General features: G+C 42.9%; 1 protein-coding gene across 2 annotated transcripts in view; it reads right to left on the bottom strand.

The window, feature by feature from the left end:
- Positions 1 to 24958, bottom strand: part of vps13b (vacuolar protein sorting 13 homolog B) — a 445793-nt gene that overhangs the window by 375854 nt on the left and 44981 nt on the right. For both annotated transcript variants that reach the window (XM_080768430.1, XM_080768431.1), the window contains exons 8-13: positions 19995 to 20254; positions 16700 to 16795; positions 13073 to 13195; positions 11927 to 12064; positions 8546 to 8633; positions 2788 to 2985 (exon numbers count right to left, since the gene is read on the bottom strand). In XM_080768430.1, coding sequence (XP_080624556.1) covers positions 2788 to 2985; positions 8546 to 8633; positions 11927 to 12064; positions 13073 to 13195; positions 16700 to 16795; positions 19995 to 20254 — 903 coding nt within the window. The remainder of the gene's footprint in view (positions 1 to 2787; positions 2986 to 8545; positions 8634 to 11926; positions 12065 to 13072; positions 13196 to 16699; positions 16796 to 19994; positions 20255 to 24958) is intronic.

The following is a 24958-nucleotide window of genomic DNA, read 5'->3' on the forward strand; positions in this document are numbered from 1 at the left end:
CTGCCTGAGGTGGACCCAGACCCAGACCTCAGTTAAAACACGCCTGAGGTGGACCCAAACCCAGACCTCAGTTAAAACACGCCTGAGGTGGACCCAAACCCAGACCTCAGTTACTGAAAGATCCTGGATGCAGGCCCAGGCTCCTTCTCAGGTCAGCAAAGGTTCTGGTGGACTAAGTTCCCAGCTCCGAGGTGGGCTCAGAACCTGATCCGAGTGCCTCTTAGTTCTTTGGCCCGGCGCCGCAGCCTGCATCAGGTTCCTCTGGCACTGCCGTGTCCAATCCAATCACATGCCAGGGATCGACCATATCCTCAGTCAACACTCGCACTCAGCAGACCCAAACGTTTGCAGCTCGCATGAAATAGTCTAGGCGTGTGCATAGGCATACAAAATGAGCAAACACAGTAACAGAGTCACACACACACATACTGTACACATGTGCATGCACATGTGTGTGTGTGCACGCAAGCAGACACACTCTCACACACACACACACACACAGCAACTACAGTCCAAAAACGCCCTGTGTTTTCCTGTTCCATTTAACAGATCCAACTGTGAAATTCCAGTTGCTTTTTTTTCTTCTTATATTGTTCTTGAGCAACATACCAAAGAAGAAAAAACAACCAAGCATGCTGTAAGTAATTTGCTAGTTGGAACCTCCTTCTCTAAATAGGGCAAGATCTTATAAAACTCAGAGTCGTCAGCCAATTTGGCTGCCTTTCCACAGCTCGTTTTGGGGAGGAAAGTCATTCTTCCTGAGCTCTTGGCGAGCGGGTGGATGAAGAGGAGTAGGGCACAGCAGAGAAGCACTAGAAAGAAAGTCATGTCTTTGACCTCCTGATCCTTGCTCCTCTCATGGCAGGCATACACATTCTCTATTGAGAGAATCCTTGAAGCCAAGGTTGAAACATAATAGCAGCTGTCACCCAAATCACTTACAGACCAGACAAGATGGGGTTTCCCCCAAAGCACTAAGATCATCTTTGTCCCTTTGCCTTTTCAGTGACACTGAAATTATTTATGTTGCTTTTGGGAAGTGTGACAAAGGAATATGAGCCATTCTACTCTACTCTAGCTCGCCTAGATTCCGATTTATTGAGGTTTGAAAATCCTTACGAGGTAACCACTGGTCGGATTTTTACATCCCATAGCTGGAAGTGACGGCGTTGCCATATCAACCGGATCAATGCCAAAAGCTACCGCGGGGCTCAACCATTACATACACAGAGTATACCGAGGGGGTACGAACATGCAAGTAGTTGGCTGATAACGTCCCATAGCTGGGGGGTACGAGTATATTTGTATATGCCGCAGAAAAAGTTAAAAAGAACAGAACAGAACACATACTTAAGAGTTACATTTATATCAACCATTGGTTATCAACTATTACTTTTTCCAGTGTATATCGCTTACAAATTATACACAGAAATGTCATTCTTCATATTCATCTATGAAATATTGTTGTAAGCATTTCAGTATCAGAATGTTTTTCTAAACTATCGGCCATCTGTATCCCTGCATTCCCACGTAATAAATAATGAATGATACTAACTCCTCTCTGTGACTTTATCACACCCTGTAGAACACCTACCACACTGAAAAATGTGCCTCTTATCTTTTCACCTCTTATCGTCTCTTCTCAATTTCCCAACTCCCCCCTGCAGCGTCGACTACACTGACCTTTCTCCAGTTATGCCTCTAGAGAGCCGACTCATATAGAAACAGGAAGAACACACCGACCTGACTTGCTTTAGTCAAAAGCTCTCCAGTAATTACCCCCATCATCTATTATCTATCACAGATGCTGAAACAAGCAAAACCTACGGATGTTATGGTTTCGCAAAAATTAGACTTATTGCTACAGATATTACACATGCACGCATTCCAGCATACAGCTTTCACAACATCCCTGGGATGAGCTCATCAATAGCTGCACGGGCCTGAACGCTAACAAAAGGTGTTTGGCTTAACCTCCCTAGTGTGGTCGGACGGGTCACTGCTTTCATGTACAGCTCTGTGTTGAAAGATGGGGTTGTGCAAGGAAATAACAATGTGGTGAGCATGCAGAAAAGTGCGAGGCATTGTGTGAATCGTTTCATATCCTCTGGGCATGACATTAGGTGCAATGTGCAATAACAGAATACAATAGCATTGACTTTCATTGACAGATTAGAATAGAGTAGTAAAATAAAGTACAAAAGAGAAGGTACCTAATTGGGTATCCAGAGAACTCGCCAGTTTACCAACTCGATTTAGTGCATTTTAGTTTTACTTCACCTTCATTTAAATTGCATTGAATTGAGAGAGTATAGTTGTTTAGAGTTAACACTAGAGAAGGTAGGAATGCTAAAAGTTTAAACATCAAAGTACCGAAACAATGTAATTCATTAGTAAACAATTCCAGAAATGATAGGCCCTATAGCCTACTTGTCATTGGTATTCACATACTCACCTTTTTTATCATCATCTAGCTGACCATTTAATTGCACAAAATAATTTGATCACTTTGGAAATGAACTATAACATGATAACATCTGTGGGTTTGACATACTACACTAATGAAGACAGCATCTTAGCATAACGATGAAGACATTGATGAAGAATCTTCGCCGTGGCGACTTGGTAAACTGGCGAGTTCTCCGGTATTCTTTAATTGCCCATAAACACCCATGTAAAAAGATCATAGAACTGTACTCCGCAATAAAATTATCTTTAAACAGGGAAAGATAATCCAGTCCAGAATACCAATAGATTACAAACATATAAGTGAGTGGTGTGCCTGACCTGTCTGGGGGTTGCAGTAAGGCTCATACTCGTGGTCCATGGCACAGGTGACCATTTTAAGGATGCGGTGGACGGCACTGGCCTGTAGCCTGACATCCAACGGTCCCACCGCCAGCCTCTTAATGGAGGTCTCCTGGACCAGGGGGGGCACGGACTCCTCCTTATTCACCACAGAGAAGTCCTGAGAGCCTACACACACTGAGAAACACACATACAGTATGTAAATGTAACCCAGGTCAAAATAGCCAAGTCAATAAAATAAAGATCTAAATATAAATGGATTTAGGATATAAAGCAGGTTAAAATACACTAACCAAACTTCTACAAAAGAGCTTTAACAATGAAAACTAAATAGGATTTGTCTAAAACTATTTTACTATACAGAGTACAGATTACAGAAGAGTTTTGATTGATGCAGTCTCTTTTTCCTTTTTTTTAATTTCTTTTTTGTCAAATATGTTTTTATTGAACAGATACATTATTACAAACATAATATGAAATACTTTTTTTTTTATGAAACAAAATGAAAGAAAAAATAAAGACAAAAAAGATAAAGAAATCCCTTAACCCTCCCACCCATACTGCTCAGTGACATTGCATACTATATAATAAGATGATAGAAAGCTCATGGAAAACATCTGAAAAGAAAATGGCGTACAGTCAACCATATCAATGGTATCCTGTCTATTAATCGTTTCTACTCAGGTAATGGACAAGGGGCAGCCAAATCTTATCAAACTGTATCTCCCTGTTTCTCAGGAAATACCTTATTCTCTCAAGATGAAGTGTACTAGTCATTTCATTTAACCAGTGCTTAAATGCAGGAGCCTCTTCCTTCTTCCAGTGTGTCAGAATTAGTTTTTTCGCTGTAATCAGACCATATGAGAAGAGTTGTTTCTGTGCTTTTGTCAACATAGGCATGGAGTCTGACAAACCGAGAATTATTAGTACAGGATCGGGGTCAATATGAATACTCAAAATATCAGAGAGCGTCTCAAATATCTTAATCCAATATCTTTGTATCCGAGGGCAAAGGATCCAGTCTCTTTTTGAGAGAAGAGTGCTGATCCCTTTGAGAAGTTTGATCCTGGAACCTGTTAATTGTGTGAACTTTGTGAACACTGACTTGGTGAGTTGAACTCTTAGAGTATATATGAATAGAGAAGACACCCGAGTTCTCCTTCCATCCACTTGCATTAAGTTGCTCAAAAGCGCATGAGGCGATTTCACTCCTCGTTCCGTGTAGGAACAGAGTGCATTCTGGGATGGATTTGCCTCAAACACATGAACTGCAGCACACAGTGAGACTCTCAGTGTGCTAGCCACTTGTAGTGCACCTCCACTGCATACACATTGACACACCTACCATACCTGGATGGACATACTGTACAGTGAACTCACAATACACTGAACACTGAATACTTACACCCGGATGGGCTCTCAGTGAACTTTTGAGATACACACAACACATTCATTTCCATACTTACTGCCACACACAGTGGGAAGTTCATTGGACTTTTAATACCTTATTAAGTTCATGGGAATTGTAATGTGATTGTCGATATAGTGATTGATCTTTAAGTTCATGTGACTTGAATGTGGATTTGTGACTGTTTAAGGTATTTTGATTTCATAAAATTACATTTTTTGAAACTGTGTGCTGCAGTGGTACCACACCACACTACCAAAGGCTCAATTTCTTATCTGATTTAAGGGGACAGCGGTGTTGAGGATCTTCATCCGTAGAATCGTGGGTAGCTCGCCATCAATCCATCAAAGCAAAAAGACCTGACCTGTTTACAAAACAGGTCATATAATCACACCCTTAAAAGGTTAGAAACAAAATAAAACATTGTCTTCATCTCAGTTCAACTACTAATTACAATTAGCTGGATATACAATTAAATCAAAACTGTTGAAAGTTAGGCAGTGTAACATGGCTGCTGCTGCTGCTGCATGCAGTCAGTCAGTCACAAACAGTAGTTCAACTTAGCCCAAATTTTTAGATTCTCGTAGGTTTTTTTCGATTCTGACGAATCTCTCTACGAGAGTCTAAACGTAAACTCCGCCCCTAACGTCGAAGAAGCAACCTGGATGCCTTTAAATCACTCTTACCTTGTACAAATGCAAAATCTAAGCTTCTTTTAATGTTGCCCCACTTGTTTGTGACTTCTACGGAACCATATTAAACTCTGTCAATGCTTATTTTTCAATAAAAAAGGTATTTTAATCAACTCTGTCTCGGAATCTGGCAGCCATCTTGCTTTTCTCTCCATTGTAAATACGGTAAACGGCGCAACAGAATTGTAAATGCGGTAAACGGCGCAACAGAATATTGCCCGCGCCCCTAGCGGCCAGGGTTCTCTTGCGCATTTACAATGGAGAGAAAAGCAAGATGGCTAAAATACCTTTTTTATTGAAAAATAAGCATTGACAGAGTTTAATATGGTTCCGTAGAAGTCACAAACAAGTGGGGCAACATTAAAAGCAGCTTAGATTTTGCATTTGTACAAGGTAAGAGTGATTTAAAGGCATCCAAGTTGCTTCTTCGACGTTAGGGGCGGAGTTTACGTTTAGACTCTCGTAGAGAGATTCGTCAGAATCGAAAAAAACCTCTACGAGAATCTAAAAATTTGGGCTAAGTTCAACTCACCAAGTCAGTGTTCACAAAGTTCACACAATTAACAGGTTCCAGGATCAAACTTCTCAAAGGGATCAGCACTCTTCTCTCAAAAAGAGACTGGATCAATCAAAACTCTTTATATGAAAACAATCTGTTCACATTCATCAAATCTTGTCTTTCCTCTCTGTTTGTCAAATTGTCTGCTCAGCTCAACAGGCTTCTCTCTCCTGTTCTCTCCAGAACATTCTGTGCTCTGCAGCATGTAATTAGCTGAATCACATCACCTGGGCTGGTGATTCTCCAAAGTGCAGTCTATTAATTGAGAGACCTGATTGGTCAATTGGTTCATTGGCTTGTTCAGAGCACCTTACAGGGCTCTCAAAGACACTACAAGTAGATGAATGTGAATACAGATATAATATAAACCCATACATTGTACTCTGTATAGTAAAATAGTTTTAGACAAATCCTATTTAGTTTTCATTGTTAAAGCTCTTTTGTAGAAGTTTGGTTAGTGTATTTTAACCTGGTTTATATCCTAAATCCATTTATATTTAGATCTTTATTTTATTGACATGGCTATTTTGACCTGGGTTACACAAGCACTATACCAAAAGACCACACAGGGTACAGACAAAATTGGGCGTACGCATATGCACACAGAGACACACAACCTCCCTTTCCAAGGAGAAATTTGTCACGCTTTTTCCTTTTAGATCCATTATTGGGAATCTGTTATTTTCTCAAGTCACTTTCAGAACTCACAAGAGGACGCCCAGTCTCTCTCTCTCTCTCTCTATTTAACAGTTTTACACTTTCACGAGCCAGAATATCACTGGGTTCTCTGATCTGATATTAGCGACTTGAGAGGCTGTTGGCAATCAAAAATAAGAAAATAAATAAGGGAAAGAAACACTTGTAGTATACTACGTACTACAAGTGTGATCCTCTCTGTTGAATTATTCCAATGGCACAAAAAGGAAAACTCCTGATAGACAATGGTGTAACAGAGCAGCATGGAGCAGCTCACATGGCCACGACCCGCCCGTAATGATGAATATTCCAAATGTCCACTTCTCTCCCACAGCTGTCCCCGCTTCATTCGTCGCAGCCCTCTTATTCCAGAGGTCGGCTGTAAAGCCATGGCTCCCCGGCAATAAAAACGGGAGAAATTAAAAATAAAAAAAGGAAGGGGGCGATGAATGGCGGAGAGGAGGGAGGGAAGCAGAAGGACAAAGGGTCACAAAACTTGCTTTATTCCCATTACATACATTCCAGTGCCGGGCTGAACATTCTTGCAGTTCAGAAGGACCAGGCGGTGGAGTTCTCTCTCTTTTTCTTCTTTGAAAGGATGGGGAAGATCAAATTCCCATTCATTTATAGAGATTTAACAAAAAAAAAGCTCAGGGCAATGTCACTTCCCTTTCCTATTTCTACCACGACTGGGCTGAGACGGATTACAGCCTAATATCAACCATATGGCTGCAGTTAAGAGTAGTCAATGGATTGAAAGGGGGTTGAAATTAGCCTGGGTTTTAGACGAATTATAAGCATCTCCATTTCTCAGCGAACAGTATAAATCTCATCTGCGGCATGACTCTTACGTGAAGTCAACGTGAGGCTGTGCAAGTGTGAACCGAGGCTGGGTTAGTGTTTCCGTTGACTCAGAGTTTATGTTCGTCCTGTGGCAATGGAGCCTAATTTGTTTGCCTGACACTGGATCTAGTCCCGTTCACGGAGAGCAGAACATACTTTGACAGTTGAGGCGCATTCCGATTGGCAAGTGTAACCTTAGACATCCCGCAGGAGAAGGGGACTGACACTTATCCTGCTGTCAGAAATGAGTTTGACAGCTGAGGACGACAGTATCAATGTTTTTTTTTCATTTAGATTATTATCTGGAACTGACAGCGGGAGGAAACAATAGCCTAGTTAGAATGAGAGATATATAGAGGAAGAGAAAGAGAAGGAGAAGAATGAGAGAGAGAGACATAGAGAGACGGAGACAGACACAGAGAGAGAGAGAGATGAGATCTTATTATATTCATACCTTAGTTCTCTAGGTCTAGGTCACAAAAACATACATCGTAACCAGAATGTCAGAGTGACAACAATGGCTGATGAGTAAAGGCTCCATTAGCCTTGTTACAGATAATAACCACTAATGTCTGTAAGGCCAGCTGATGAAGGAGAATGGGTAGCAGTAATTTAAGACAACAGGAAGCTATTATCACCTGGCTATATATTGACATGACCTCTTTTGACATGGGGCCCGACCAGGGCTTTTACAGTCCTATCATACTTTTCCTCAAGGCTCAGTAAGGGGTTGCACTTCATCAGGAGTCGATGTGACTGTTTTTCAAATTAAGTGCTCACAGTGGAAGGGATTTTTGTTTCTTTGATTTCTGCACTTGAGAATGTCAATTGAGGGATTGTCTTTTCTCACCGCCACCGTCACACTTAAAGACAGACAGCAGCTCTCTCGCAGCTTTGAAATAAAACACTCAACAATCAGGCCTTAAAGCGCCGAGACATTCGTGGGCCAAATACAACATTTCAACTAAGTCAAATTGAAGGGGGTACTCTTGATCTCTTAATGGGAACTTCAGATCTTTCAGACTTGAATAAACATACTTGAGTGCTGCGGCCCAGGAATGAGGAATCCTGCCCGTCTAAAGGCTTCTCCCAGGAAGAGTGACACCTAATTAGCCGAGAGGAGGCCTATTCACTTTCTCAAGCGCTTACAGGTAGAGAGACAGAGGGGAAACAGTGTATCAACAAGCAACGCGGAGAAAAGAAACTCAAATATGTGTCAGTGCAGACTAAACAGTCCTGACAGCTGCCCTGCAGGTAGGTTTGGGGTGAGAGCAAGGACAGGAGGGGTCAAGGACCAGGTGGTTGCGTCTCAAACAAGACAAACTTTCTTTTAGTCTCCAGGGGGCTTGTTTGACAGAGGAGAGTGGAGAGAGGGAGGGAGAGAGGGACAGAAAAAGATGGCAAGAGAGAAAGGGAGAGAAGAAGAAGACAGATAGGTAGAAATAGAAAGAACACACGAGAGAAGGAAAAGAGAACATGACAGATAAGGTGGCGAGGTGAGCAAACAAGCTCTCTGAGGAGGAGTGAATTGGACAATACCTTTGCCGCTGCTGTTCTCCATTGTGTAGAGGTAATCCATGTAGAAGGCACCAAAACGCTGCATGCCTGCTATCTCTGTGTAGGTCTCCTGTCAAACAAACGCATGGCCAGGTAAACATGGCTGCAGGGCAGCAAACGGGCAGTGCCTGGGGTCACAGCGGCTACGAGAGGGGTCAAATCAGAGCCAAAGAGGTGTGTTACTGAAGAGATCACTTGCTAAGTAAGACCGTGGCATTATCAGCTAGAATATTTTGAACCTTTTACAAGGCAGGGGCATTGTTGATGGAGTTTGAAGGAGACGGGCTCTCCAAGGTGGGACTATTGCAGTTTCATAATAATTAGGCTTCAGTATTTTATTTCCAAAGTTTGTGCAAGCAAAAATATGCCAGGTTACGCTACTATTACCTTAAGTAAATATTACATTCCACATGTTCTAGATGTATTCTAAACTACTTGATAATTAGACAAGTCCCTGACATTGTTTTTCAGTAACAAATTATTTGAGAGAGATAGAGAGAGAGAGAGAGAGAGAGAGAGAGAGAGAGAGAGAGAGAGAGAGAGAGAGAGAGAGAGAGAGAGAGAGACCAATTTACTTTAACCATGTATACACGTTTTACACCGAATAGTGAAAATAGATTCAGCAGAGATTGTATCCCTGCTATTTTTTCTAATTGTTTTAAAATTTTCTAGTAACATTAGGAAAATATCTGCCTAAAACGACATTCCAAAAACAGGGACAGGAAGTAACTAACTATCATTTTTTGGAAGACAAATAGAAAAATCCATCCATCCATCCCTCAAGAGTATTCAAAGGTTATCACCAGCCTGTTACTCTCCGGTAGGTAATAATGCTTCTATTGCGCAGCAAACTACTGATGAGAGGAGAGAGAGAATGAGAAGGAATGAGAGAGAGAGAGAGAGAGAGAGAGAGAGAGAGAGAGATCAATTGTGCCTCTCCACCAAGTCTTTGCATAGGCATTTCAATAGAGCCTTATCAGAAAGGGCAGGTTAATGAGTAATATTTATTAGTGGACCTCTAATGGCACTTGGCATGCTTTTGGATCAAAGCCACAGGCTAGTTTCAAGAGCACTAATGAATTAACACAAACACCTGTGACTCCTTCGACTTCCATGGATAAATAATGTGATGGATGGATGGATGGGCGTCCAAACAGTTGCTTCACTTAGGGTCATGAATAATGCCCTAGCAAAGTCAACGCTAGAGCTGCGACGGCTGATGAAGAGGCCCATCTAGGCTTATCAGTGATAATGGCTTTAACACTACTATGTATAGATACTGGGGACATTCCTCTGCTGTAGAAACACAGCCGTGTTACTGAAATGCCATGTACCTCATTGATTGAGACTTCAGGCCAGAAATGTTATTCTTTGAGACATTCTGTTCATTTTGGGGAAAAAATGCACATTAATGATATTGATTAATCAATTACACATGTGCTTAAGGTCTTTCTGTGGTAGCTATACGAATCTGGTATGGATTGACTGTCTAGCTATTACAGATGGGCAGCTTAGTCATATATGTTTGACTGACTCTGGACTGCTATAGGAGTTCAACAAGAAAACAACTTCCTAGTAAGAATTAGGACTACGTTTCAGAAAGGATTTCAGAGCCAAGATATTGTTGGAAAATAGGTTGCAGTGATGTTTGAATAATGCCAGTGTCAGTTAATCAGTAGCCTAAACCCTAAAGCCTTGTTCAGACCAAAGATTTGCAACGAGACAAAACAGTTTAGCCTCTTTCACACACAAACCGTTATGTTCAAGAGGGGTCTCTCTCTCTCTCCTGGTTCATGTCTCCCCTTCCTCTCTTTGTAAACGCAAAAATGCACACACAGTCTAGTAACGTTCATTCTTTTGTTTTTTTACTGACCCACATGTAAGAGAGTCAGACAGAGAAAGCAAGTGAACAAGAGAAAGGAGGGAAGAGTCTATATATGGTTAGTGTCCGCCCAGAGTACGAGGTCCGGGTTCAATACCATGACCGGGTCATACCAAACAGTATAAATGGGACCCAATGCCTCCGTACTTGGTACTCAGCATCAAGGGTTGAATTGGGAGTAAATCCTGGAGACATACTAGCATCATGGCTGGGGGACATACTTGTGCACCAAGCCACCTAACGAAACAGGAGCAGGAGATAGGCTCCTGCTCTTCAGAAATAGCTGATCTACAAGTTCACAAATTCACAATGCATCGCAACAAGTTGTGAGCTTGTAGGTGAGGCTTTTTTTATTATTACACAAAAAAGGATGCCAGGGTTAATGTGGTTAACATTAATGAATGTACTAATTTGTTCCATTAAGGGAAATGCCATTCCTTTCATCCCTTCAATATGTCCTCTAGCTGTCTATCAATCTTGCAGTAATCAGTCAGAGCAGTGGCTTGGCTGCTAGCTGTTGCCTCTGTGTGAACAGGTGTCCAGACGAGGAGCACTGATAAGATGGGAAGCACTTTTATGCTCATTTTGATTGATTGGATGCCGTTGTGGGGAACATGCTCCAAGCTCTAAAAATAGACTGACAAAATAAACTGGAAACAGCTGAAGTCGTATAGAGTCCCATTTCGGCATGGTGGGATAAATATCTGGATAAACATATGATAGTAACTTGGGTTAAACTGTTCATACTTAAATCATTTGTGAAGGTCTGTGATATTTAAAGGGTAAGACCACATTTGTAGAGGTTTGGGTTGTGTAGTTGCCTTGCCATGATGAAACTCCAAATGTGAACAAGAAATCAAAAAGAATTGCTCCAGTGATTAGAAATTGTTCAAATTGATAATTCAAAATATGCTCCTCATTGACTTAAAGTACATTGAAACAGCTCTCAAAGTCACTCTTTTAGTAAGTAAACAAACACAAACAAAGTTGATTCAGACATTATAGAGCATCACCAAAACTCATGCTGTTTTATTTTTTCATAAAGATGTTAACTTCCCGTTGATTTTGCCATTTTCATTAGGAAGAAAACCCGGACTGGAGTCATGGACCCGGATCCAGATCTTCAAATTGTAAAATCAACAGGAACTTAACATTTTTATAAGAAAATAAAACAGTATGAGTTTTGGTGATGCTCTATATTGTCTGAATCAACTTTGTTTGTGTTTGTTTATGTACTAAAAGAATGACTTGGAGAGCTGTTTCACTGGAGCAATTTCTCTTTTTAATTTCTTGTACAGATTTGGCAAGGTAACTAAACAACCTAAACCTCTACAAAAGTGGTCTTACCCTTTAAGGCTTTACATTTCAGCAACTGAGTACTAACTGTTGTTTGTCTGCATATCTTCGACTCTGCACCCGTTACACTGCATGAGACTTGAGCACATTGTTTATTTATTCTGTGTAGTACTAGTAGTAGTGACCTTGTGGTTGGTAGTATCCAGGATGAACTCCGCTCTGACGCCGTTGTTCTCTGGACTGCGGTAGTCAAACAGGGAATTGGTGAGATAGGTCATCCCCTTACTGCTCAGACTCTCTCCACAGCTGAAAAACACTGCATCCTGGCAGACAAACAGAGAGGCAGAGCAGAAGAAGAAGAGAAAGAAAAAGAGAGCCAGAAAAGGACAGAGGGGGAGAGAAAAATGAAAAAAGACTATACTATATAAAAAACTATATTTTATATCATACTAAATAAATAGAGTTCTGTTGATTAGATAACAAAAAAAACAGCCCACCACCACGGAGGTTGTGGGTTTCGAATCCACCGTGGTGCATCCGTCCTTGTCGGGCATCTATGCAAACACACAATTGGCCCGTGCTCGGGGGAGGGGAGCCGGGTGATATTGGTCATTGCACGTACTCCTACAGGTTGGGGCGGCACCTGTCAGCAGGGAGTGTTGGGGTGGACGGAGTAGGACGAAGGCCCTACGTCCTCCCGGTGGGGGCTCCTCACTGGCAGGTGAGTCAGTAGGATACAACAGCACACTGTGTGTGGGGAGGAATTAATAGCCATATGGACTTTAAATTGGAAAGTAAAAGGGGTTAAAAGAATATTTAACAAAGGGGGGGGGGGGGGGGGGGATAAAAAAAAGAATGGTTCCATTCTACTGCTAACTGCTATATGCACAGCCTTTAATTCATTAGCCAGATACTACAATTCCATGTATGCAAACATAATCAAATTTATATTAACTGCATGGTATTACATTACATTATACAAACGTGGGCGATGATATACAGTATTGTATATGAAAATGAAAATATACAGCAAAAATGACTTCAACTGAGCCTGGAAGGCTTTGCTGTATATGATAGGATGGCGAGACCGCTTTCGACACAGCAATTTCAATCATGTGTGTGGCTAACACTGAACATTACGGTGAATTGCAGATGGCATTTGGATCACACTCCTCCATAAACAAAGCCGACCGCATCTCTCTGAAAGTGGTTCGGGAGCTTTAGAGGCCGCAGGAGGGAATTGGTTTAGGTGAAAGTGATCTCTTTTCTGGGTCTTTTAATCTTCCTTCTTCCCTCATGAGTGTTCCTTGAGGTTTTTAGTCTGTCTTTACCTCTTCACATCGGTTCATGTTCTCCTCAAAGTCCCGAACTCCCATGATGCCTTTCAGGCAGAGTGCCCGGCAGCCCACGAAGCCAATCTGACAGTCAAAGAAAGGCTCTCCCATCATCAGCACCTGGATGAAAGAGAGAGAGAGAGAGAGAGACCTTTCAAACCACATCTCCAATACTCGGTTTTACAGACAAACCTCTCTGCAAAGGACAAGGTGGAAACTGGAAATTGTTCTTGGAGTCTTTCTCACCCTCACCGATGAAAGGTCTCATACATTAAATACTATGGAAAGCACATTCATTTCTTAAGATGAGCATTATTACACTTGGCTTAACAATTAAAGAAAATAGAACCTGAGATGAAGTGATGATGTGAGGACATTCATTATGGTAAAAATCTGATAATTTTTCTTCTACTGCCAAAGGCACAGAAGCCTTTTCTCTCCAAAGAGAACACCCAGAGTGTAATATTCCTTGCTGCAGTCAATACGAGCCTAATAAAACTATAACGCAGCAATAATTCACAGAAATTAATTTGACTGGATTACCTTTTTACGTGGCAGTAAAACACGGAATGTGAAATTAATGAAGATTTAAGACCCAATATATTGTTGACTTATCACACACAAGGCTCTCAACCGTGACCAGTTTGGGGTTGTGTTGGTTTGCGGTGTTGGTCACATTATGGCCTCATTTCATTGTGTTGAAAAGTAGTAAGGGTCACATGGCTGCCACTTTCATTTTCTCTCTCAGAGTTTGGGATGACTGCGTGTGTATACACGTGCACACGTGGTGCATGTGGGTAGCCGTGCAAGAGGCCTGTAACCACCAGCTAGGTGTGGTTCGCCTTAACTCACCGTAGCCTTCGCCTCACCCGGCAAGACAACAGAGAGCAATCCTATAAAACTTTACGTTTCACCACACAATAATTACAAGGCCTAGTTTTCCCTGTTTTACTAGCCATCCCTTCGCCTTTCACCGCTCTCACTTTTTGGTCCCTGTTCAGACTCCTCTCTCCCCCTCTTCCAGCAAAAGCATAAATTACAGAAATTGGAATTGGAAATCTCTCAGAATACTCACATCTGGTAGAAAGCTTAGGAGCAGAAAACCCCTTTCCCTATTCCAACCAGGTAATCAGAGAGTAAGGTATAAAAATATTTTCTACGCCGAGAGGGAAAGGCGGAAATGATCAGACTTGGCCTGATTCGGTTCTAGATTCCAAAGTGTTAACCCAGGCCAGAGATTAGTGACCCAAGGAAGGTTTATGAACCTACAGTACTTACTACTTGGGCAAGGATCTTATTTTATCTTATCTTATCAAAGACAAACACTGAATAATGAAATGATAATCATAAAGGATCATAAGAAGGGACGGACAGTTGAACTATGAGATAAATTATTTTTATATCTTAAGTCATTATTGTAATGACCGACATGGGAACGGTAATGGGTCAAATCAGTCAGTCAGTGTCAGAAGGTCTGAAAGCAAAGGTTTATTCTCATTTCCTCACCGTCATATGGTTGTCTAAATGAGGCCAGTGAGTTGATGTAATCCCTCAACTGCGCCTTGGTCTGCCCCAGGTCTCCTCCCAGTGGGTCGTGCATCGAGGACCTTCCTAAAGAGATCCACCCGAAGCACCTAAGCTGGCTCCTTCCCAGGCGAAGAAGCAGGGACTCTACTCCGAGTCTCTACTCTACTCCGACGGAGTAGTAACATTTTCATTATTACTTCTTATAGCTACTTTAAGTTCCACGCAAATGGGTCCAGCAGTGCCGGAGATGAACTGCTCACAGACTGACACATGGACGGATGGACAGACTGGGATGAAAACTTGGCCTGGCCTAGACGAAGGTCGCAGTTAATTATGGAATCGTGCATTTCCCGTCAGTGTGTTGTTTGGTAGACCTTTGCCTGTTACAGGCAAAATGTCAATGCCCCTACCATCGGCTTTTGGTTGAGGAATTTAACGACCAGTTTGGCACATGAGAAACTAACGTATAATAATAATAATAAACTTTATTTGTATAGCACCTTTCATACATAAATGTAGCGCAAAGTGCTTCACAGGGCAAAAATAGAATACAATAAAAATAAGTAGTTAAAATGATAAAATAATGGCAAAGAACAAAATTGAATATAAGAACATAAAATAAATAAAAACAAATAAAAACAAATAAAATAATAATAAAAACACCACATGCAGCAAATCAGTCAGGGCAGGGTGGGAACGTGCAAATTAAAACTCAATTAAAAGCAATGTTGTAGAAGTGGGTCTTGAGCTGAGCTTTAAAAATGTCTACAGAGGCTGCCTGACGAAGGTACAGTGGGAGTTTGTTCCATGCCGACGGCCCATAGAAGCAAAAAGCTGCTTCCCCGTATTTTTTAGTTGCCATTTTTTTCGGCAGCGCGAGCAGGCCAGCAGTGGAAGACCTTAGGGGGCGGTTTGGGACATATTTAGGCAGGCAGTCATTTAGGTAGGAAGGTGCGAGGCCATTGAGAGCTTTATAGACAAGTAAAAGAATTTTAAAATCAATCCTAAAAACAACCGGAAGCCAGTGCAGTGATGCCAAAACTGGAGTAATATGTTCTCTCATCTTAGTTCTAGTTAAAACTCTGGCTGCTGCATTTTGGACGAGTTGTAATCTGTCAGTTGTTTTCTTAGGCAATCCTGAATAAAGTGCATTGCAGTAGTCAAGCCGAGAGAAAACGAAGGCGTGGATTAGCGTTTTTGCATCGTCCAAGGACAAATAGGCTCTGATTCGTGCAATATTTCTAAGGTGAAAAAAGGCAATCTTGGTAACATGATTAATGTGAGAATTAAAATTCAATTCAGAATCAATAATAACCCCCAGGTTCTTTACTGTACTGTTACTTTCTACAGTCAGGTTACCAAGTCTGCTTATGTAATTCTCTCTGCTCTGGATGTATAGTGGTTATTTGCAGTAGTCAGCTGTAGGGTGGGGGTAAGGAACTGTGACGGGGACATTGTGCATTTGTTTGTTTAACTGTATGTAATGTGTTTGTAGGTTTTTTTTTTGTTTTTAGTTTATTTGCTTTGTATGTATGGACAAATCCTGATGTTTCTTTGCAGATTTTGCTTATATTAGTGTTTGTGCTGCCATGTGTCAAGATTCCCTCTTCAAATTCTCTCCCGTGGGCCGGCATCGCTAAAAAGGATTTCGGTGTGCGTTAGCATCCTTGTGCACAGATCTGACCCCCCAGATCTGACCCCCCAGATCTGACCCCCCTTGTGCACAGATCTGACCCCCCAGATCTGACCCCCCTTGTGCACAGATCTGACCCCCCAGATCTGACCCCCCTTGTGCACAGATCTGACCCCCCAGATCTGACCCCCCTTGTGCACAGATCTGACCCCCCAGATCTGACCCCCCTTGTGCACAGATCTGACCCCCCAGATCTGACCCCCCTTGTGCACAGATCTGACGCCCCAGATCTGACCCCCCTTGTGCACAGATCTGACCCCCCATGCCAAAGCGCCAGCGTTCGCCCAGCAGTCTGCTGTCACCCAGGTGGATGCGTGCACGCAACGTCGCTTCTCATCCTCAGGCGTCTTACTGGTAATAATAATGAAGGGTGAGGATTGGGAGGTTGAATGTAGAGAACTTACTTCGATGGTCATTCCTTCCTGCTCCAGAGACAGGACTTCTCTGGACTTCACCTTCTGAGGGCTATAGTAGCTGCTTTCTGACTGCGTCTCAGTCAGCTAAAAGACACAAGACCAAAGACAGAAGGACAATAATGCAACAGTGTAAGTATTTATGTGAGGTCCCTGGATATTTACATGATCTAAGAGGCAACCACATTAACACAATCTTTTCAAGTTTCAAAACATGGGATAAAAAACAAATGGCTAGGGGGGAAAAGCTAGATAAAGAAGTATTCTATTAACCAAATGCCTTTTTAGTGTCTTGTGGGAGAAACGGATTATTACAAATGCAATTAACAAAAACATTACCAGAAGACCTACTGTAATAGTCTAGGACATTACCGAAATGGACGTCATGAAAAGTCGTTACTGCCAAATTCAGATAGTTGACATTTTAGTGTGTGTGTGTGTGTGTGTGTGTGTGTGTGTGTGTGTGTGTGTGTGTGTGTGTGCGTGCGAGTGCATGTTTGTGCAGAGACACAGACACATGATTTAAGATATAAACAAAGCTCCATAAGTATCTAATGTAAAAAGGCAATGGGGCCCTGGAAGGTAATGGCTAAGCCCTGCAAACAATAACAACCAACAGAGGGAAAATGACATTTTCAACATCTGAGACAGGATGTCAGCCTTTAAGCACACTGGTCTGTTCTTGTTGTTCTCATCCAAGTCCGGTGGGGGGCCACAGACATACATCAAACACATGACAGCCACTCCCCTCTATGACTCAAGAGGAGGTCCGCTGTGCTGGCTCTCTTTTGGTGGGTAACAATCATTTAAACACTCCAACAACACACTCATGATATCATATAAACTGATATAAAGTCACTGAGGTCATGTGTCAGGAGCTTGGGTCTCACTAGAGATTTATTGACTCTGTGTATGTGTGTGTGCCTGCGTGCGTACGTGCGTGCGTGCCTGCATGCCTGCGTGCCTGCGTGCGTGCCTGTGTGCGTGTGTCCATAATGCCTGGCGAGGTTTGGTAGCAGGGGGCACAGAGGTCCAGAGGGGTGTGAAGGCTTGGGGTTGGCTGGTGCAGAGCTGCTCAGCTCCAGCCCATTCAACTTTAACACAGGAAGCAGGTGCAGGGTTAAAACCAGCTGTGCCTTATTATCCCTCCTGATGGAGCGGCCTCTCTCTCTCTCTTTTTCACTCCCTCTTTCCCCTCTTTCGATTCCAATGGTTTAATCACGTGTGGGGACTAAGGGAACAGCATGAAGGAGCCTCCGCCTCCTTGCATCCCATCAGCCCTCGGTGCTCCCAAGGGTTGATGGACTGCGAGGACGTTAAACTCTGACAAAGGAACGCTGCAATGCACCACGTTAGCGCATGGTGCTGTTTGTCTTTGAAGTGCTGCCCATCAGACAGGGAGAAACACACTCGTGGGTTATCCAGAGACAACATGGCTGTCGTGGTGCAGCCCAATTGGTTATAGAGAGGCTTACTGTACCTGGGCCTAAAGCAACACACAGAGCCGAGAGAACCGAGGACCAGTGGAGCACCGACCCAAACACCTCAGCCATCCAATAATACACAGAGCTACTGCAGCTGGTGTGCTACAGCTACCACTCCTTTCTTCTTTCACTCTCATCCACATTATAGAGATTTGGACATCCAACACAAACCAAATGATTCTTTATGAGCCATCTTGGAGCTTTCATACGTGTTGGATTAGACCCTCTGGGTACTTTTCTTTTACGCCCTCTCCTTAGAAATGTAACGCACAATGGGAAGGCTTTGATGGAAAAGTGGGAAACCGACGATGAGAGTACATCAAATTTGCTTTTGATGAAATGATTCAAAATGCCGAACGTATGAAAATGTAGTCTGTGTGTTTCTGAAAATGAAAAATGATTGGCCGAGCTGCAAACGGCTTGGCAGGAGCTCAGGACCGAAGAGGGGGGTAAAATGGCTGATGATCAACTATGCGTAATGTGTGTAAAAGTCATTAAAGTGTACTGCCAATTTCTCTGATGAAACAGGCCCAAGGAATAATGCATCAGGATCCTAAAAATACCTCTCTGATTTCATGTGCATGACAAGCCCAGGTTCACGCAGTGGCTGTTCAAAGACGAGAGACTCCCTCAAAACTAAATACTTCCGTGTATAAGAGAGGGGGAAACCGTTTAAAACGCCATCCCCTCAGCTGTCTGCAATTACTCCTGACCAGAGGCAATTAATTGATTAAAAGAACTCAAACACTACAGGAACAATTTAAACATTATTAGAAAAGCACCGGGCTCTGCTTGGCCTGAAACAGGGCTCCCCCTTCTCTCTCTCTCTCTCTCACACACACACACACACACACACACGCACACACACTGACACACACACACACACACACACACACACACACACACACACTCTGACACACACACCCACACACACACTCGCGCGCATGCGCGCACACGCACACGTACACGCACACGCAAGAGCGGAAACGTGATCCTAGATGCATGAACCAAAGTGGGAAACACAGATGAATTCCAACTATTCTGAGTGAGCGGTCAGGATTTGGGATCTGTTTCTGAACAGTCATCATAGCATGCATAATGTCTAAAACATTAACGTGGCCCAAGACACCAGTTAGCGAGCGGTTTCTCTACCCTCCACTGTACCGCACACAGAGAAGAAGAGGACTGAGAAACTGAAAATTACCACCAAAAACTAAAAAAGAACAAAAAAAGTGGACGGGTGGGAATGCAGAGGAGGGAATAAAAACAACTCTGTCAGGGAGGGAAACATACCTAATTGCTAACACACAACCATATCTTATTTTGTAATCTTGAGATTCAATTGAGCACATTATCTCGAAGAGCTTCCAAAATAATTTCCTGGCAAATATACATATCTGTGCCTATTCTAATCTCAATTGTCTTATCATGTTCTGTCTCTTGTAATAATAATAATAAAAAAATGCATTCATATTTTATTTGTTCTGCAGAAACCTTTTCTGTAATCTTTAGTGATGAAAAAATGGATGTGGTCATTGGTCACACATTTCTCATATTTGAAAATGCAACAGACAATTATGAAATTATTAAAACCACTAAAGCTAGTAAAAATAGGAAGATGGGCCACTACAGACAGTCAACAAAAACAGTATATAGATTTTGCATTAAATATCTAACTGAAAAATAGCTGATGTACAAGTTCACATCGCTTGTAGATCTGCTATTTTCTGCAAAGGTTTTCTCCAGAATACAGTGCTGGGATATAAGTGGTGAGCCATGGTGAACAGGGTTCTGTACTTTACCTTGAAGGTAACGGAGGCCTTGGTGCAGTAGAAACCTATGGCCACAATAGGGTCTTTAGGTGTGTGGTGTTGGGGGCTGCTAGTGCTGCTCCCTGGCTCTCTCTGCAGGTACAGGCCATCCTCCCCCTCTTCCTCCTCCTCGCCAACGATGGCCGGGACAAAGGACCAGGCCCAGGACACCCAGCCCTCGTCTGTCTCGTCAGTTTGCATGTAAAGGTCCGGGCTAGCCAGGCCTTGGTCTTCCATGTCAACGTCCATGCCTAGATGAGACACAAGGCAAAACACAGTACTTATCAGTGTTCATTTAACCACGTTCAAGTCCCGATTTTGGGCATGCCATTATACGTGAAATCTTTCTAAATCTTTAATAAATTAGCAGATCTACAAGCTCACACACGTGATACATTGTGAACTTATTAGATGTATGTAAGATTTTAGTTTTTATGGATTTAATACATGACCAAAAATGTAAAGATACAGATACAAATACTGTGACACGTACTACCAGTTCATGGTATATATTTAAGCAATATCACAGTGCTGTTACACATACTGTAACACTATATCAGCAGGTACTGTACAGCTGTGATTTGGTCGTAGATAATCACTACAAACCTTGAGTGTGATATTGCTTGTATACAATCGTTCTACAAGCGTAATTTATTAGTTAACAGTAATAAGCAACAACACATGATTTCTTTGTTTATTTAATCATTTATTTGGCTCCGCCAACACAAATAGTTCCACAACTGGACAGGGAGTGGAGTGGACTATTGCCAAGCAACACAAACATATTTGTGCATACTAGTTTTTCTATTGTGTCAGTCAACTGCTGACACAATACTTTGTAATACTGCTACTTTGTATCATGTACAGTACATTTATCTGTATGTTTCCATGTACTGTAAAGTCCAACCAGTGTAATAAGCATCTGCTGACAGTCACTTTGGTGGCATGTGCGATTCCAATGAGTTAACTGCTTGACCATGCATATTCCCTTCATCCCTCTTCTGATGATCGCAAGTTAACCCAAATGTTATTTATCGAAAAACTTCCATCGTTGCAGTGCAAAGAATGTTACAATGTAGCTAAGATAGATAAGGACAATTAATTAATATAACAGTTATTAGAACACCTGGAGTAGAGTGTTACATAGTTAAAAGTCCAAGTGCTGTTATTCTTTATATCAGCACTCCTGGAATGCCTCCTATAAAAACAAATTAACTTGGTCAAAAGTTTGGAATTAATGTTGTATAAAAATGCAGTAATGGTCAGATAAATGTTCAGTTAAAAAAATCAGAGCAATTTAAAAGTAATTTGTTTGAACTAAATCTTGAGAAATTCATGACAAAACAAGGTTTGCTTATTGAGACAGGTCCAAAAATGGTCTGACGTACAGAACACACCTTTATTATGCAGCTGTCAGTCTGTGCCCATCGAAGCACACTAAATTAATTTGTCCTCCTTGCCTCCAGGCTGGGTGAAACAAGCAAGTTGTTTCAGCTGTCAACTCAACACACAAAAACAGTTGGCCAAGGCAGTTTCACAGTAGCTGCTGCCAATACTCTGGCATGCAGGTGTGTGAGCGTGAGTATGTAGCGAGAGGGAGGAAAATGTGCAAATTTGAGTACATTGCATATACACATGTAAAAGTGTAGCTGTGTCTATAAACTGTATGTGTACTTTAAACACTTAAGCCCTATTTTATAATTTCGAGATTTAAAAGAAATAGCAAAAATAGTCCAGCTACGAGCTCAAATCTTTATGAAAATGGACGCCTATAATGATATAGTCCAAATAGGGATGCCATGTTAAAGCGGTGAAAGGTATATCTGTGTGAAGCATACGTGTCTGCCTGCCTGCTAGTGTGTGTGTGTGTGTGTGTGTGTGTGTGTGTGAGGGAGAGAGAGAGAGAGGAAGTCCATTCCACTGGAGGCCAGAGGGCTCAGCCTGTCAGCCAGCTTGACAGAGGAGACGGCCTTGGCTGGGCGCATGGATCAGTGTAGTTAGGGCTGGCCCAGCTGGACCCGCTGCCACAGGCCACGAGCCCAGGGACCATAGTCAGTGACCGCAGCCAGGGACAGAGAAGCTGGGCACACAGGATAGAGAGAATAGATGCTGGGGGCTGGATAAGATCGTTGATTGCAAACCAGTGGAAGTTCAAGGAGTGGTTAAACCACAAACAGAGACAGAGGACTGGCACATAATTTGGGGAGAGTTAGGTAAACTTGAAGATAATGCTGGTTGGTGTCTTGGGGCGGTGGCAGAACAGCCACAGCCCAGGGGTTTGGGATGGGGGGCTATGGGGTTAGACTGAGACACCCAGCTACTGGCGGAGCATATTCCACTGAAAGGATGGATGGAGCCTGGAGGTGTGGTCTGGACGAGGCTGGCGACCTGGACCATAGCGGCAGGCCAGGGTGTGATCCACATCTGGCCTTGTATTGACCAACAATGAGAATGTGAGGTAATGGGACCCAACACTGGACCAATGGACCATAGCCAGCCAGGCAGGCAGCCAACCTGGCACACTGTTGATAGGGGAGTGTGTTGGTGAAAGGAGAGGCTGAGAACAGTGGAGAGATGGTTAGACTCTTTGGCTTTCTTGTTTCATTTCTCTTCTCTTTCGTCAACCTGCCCAGGGGGGTGACGCGGTCTCCCAACCACCCCTACCTCACCGCCCACCGTACCCTCCACCCTCTCAATCCCTCTTGTCGACCTCTGAACTCATCCCATCGTGTCTGTTTCCATGTGCGCCGGGAGAGGGGAAGCTGATGTCAATACACAAGAATGTGTAATCCCATTCCTCGCGGCCCCACGTCCTCGCCGAAAAAACAATATCGTCCGTGAGGTCACAGCTGAGGAATCCCAGAGGCTTAGGCAGCGAAAATTATGACATATTTTAATTAAATCTTTCACTTTGTGAATTGGCAGTTGGAAATCCCATGTTATGTTATGTTGTGTGTGTGTGTGTGTGTGTGTGTGTGTGTGTGTGTGTGTGTGTGTGTGTGTGTGTGTGTGTGTGTGTGTGTTTCGGTCTCCCATTCTATCAATCGCTCATTTTCCTTTTTGTCCCCCTTTTCTTTCCGATCTCGCTCAGTGGAAGCCTTTGAGGTGTCAGGTCAACGTGTTAAGTCATGGCCTGATGAGCTGGTGATTTGAACTTGCAGGGGCAAATCAAAACAAAAGCTTGTGATTAAAAATCAAGTGATCAAAACTGCCAGGCTTAGGGTAGCTTTGAAGTGTTAATCCAATGTAGTGAGTGCAAAATTCCCAGAAAATGATCTGGGCTGGCCTGTAAGACGCCACAGTATCACTGTAACGTTGAGATCTGTGGCCACACAGGTGTCAAACATGGCCACTGCTATGACTGGATCTTAAGTTAGCAGTCACAGTGTGGCACCACAGAGCTGCGCAGAGGAATCCATAAGCCCCAGTTCAGCTTGAGCACACATGTAATGCTCTGTCATTCAGGATGATGAAGAGTTTCACCAAGACACATGTAATGGTCTGTCATTCAGGATGATGAAGAGTTTCACCAAGACACTGAACTGGCCCCATTCTACTGGCTTTCTCTAGGGTCTTTGTACAGGTATGAGAGAGGTATAGAGACAGAGAGAACTTATAATTCACAGGTTTTACAGACACTCCCCCCCCCCCTCCCCCACAATCGAATGAGTTACTAATAACAAATGTGTTCTTTAAGATAAATATAATTACACTTGATTTTACAAAAACAAAGAAAATAGAACCTGAGATGAACTATGCGTGATATGGTGAGAGGGCAAAAGAAAAAGAGACAAAGAGAGATGGAGCAAAAAAAAGTAAACTTAAGACAAACAGAGAGGAAGAGACGGACAAGAGAGAGGGAGACAAGGACAGACAGAGGGAGATGGACAAAGAGTGAGACAGAGGCAGAGACAGAGAGGGAGAGACAAGAGAGACACAAAGACAGACATACAGTAACAGAGAGAGAATGAGGGAGAGAGACAGTGAGAGAGAAATACAGAGGGAGATTGAAGGCAGTGCCCTCTAAGGCCAGTAGATGTCCCTCCATGTTTATAGAGGAGGAGGTGGTCTGGTTGACTGACCCCTGACCAAAACCTAATCTGCCAATGTAATAGTAGTGACTAAGTGGAGTGAGTGTGCATGTGCAGATTATATTTAAAACAAATCCAGAACATGATGTGCATATTTACATAGGTTATGCCAAATGTTCTACAACATACTGTACATACAAGAGCGTGCGCTCGCTTGCTCGCACGCGCACACACACACACACACACACACACACACACACACACACACACACACACACACACACACACACACACACACACACACACACACACACACACACTAAAACAATGGAACACATACCAACATGTGCTACATATATCGTGGCAGCAGCATCTGAACTAAAGCTCAGTGAAACACTGTTCAAACCAAAAGAAGGTGAATAAAAAGAGTGAGCTAGTGCTTAGGCCTTAGGGAGCCACATGAGGTTTCTAATGGAGCGATAGCCTCTGGCCTCTACATGTTGTGATGGTCCGTTCCATTCGATAGGCCTCAGAGGGCAGAGAGGGGGAGCTCTCTTTCAAAGCAAACAGTCACACACAGTCACTCACGCACGTGCACACACACACAGTCACGCACACAGGCGCACACACACACAGTCGCATGTGCACGCAAGCGCACGCACATGCGCACACACACACACACACACACACACACACACACACACACACACACACACACACACACACACACACACACACACACCACTTGTGAGGACAAAAAGATTTTAGGAGAGCGATCTATCTATTCATCCACAAAGTGTGTGTGTGTGTGTGTGTGTGTGTGTGTGTGTGTGTGTGTGTGTGCGTGTGCATGTCAATCTGTCCCAGGCATAACTCCGATCTAATTCAAACTTGCCGTACTGTATGTGACACAGCATTTAATTG

This window comes from Protomyctophum bolini, assembly GCF_963924005.1.
Source record: "Protomyctophum bolini genome assembly, chromosome: 7".
NCBI classification, from domain to species: domain Eukaryota; kingdom Metazoa; phylum Chordata; class Actinopteri; order Myctophiformes; family Myctophidae; genus Protomyctophum; species Protomyctophum bolini.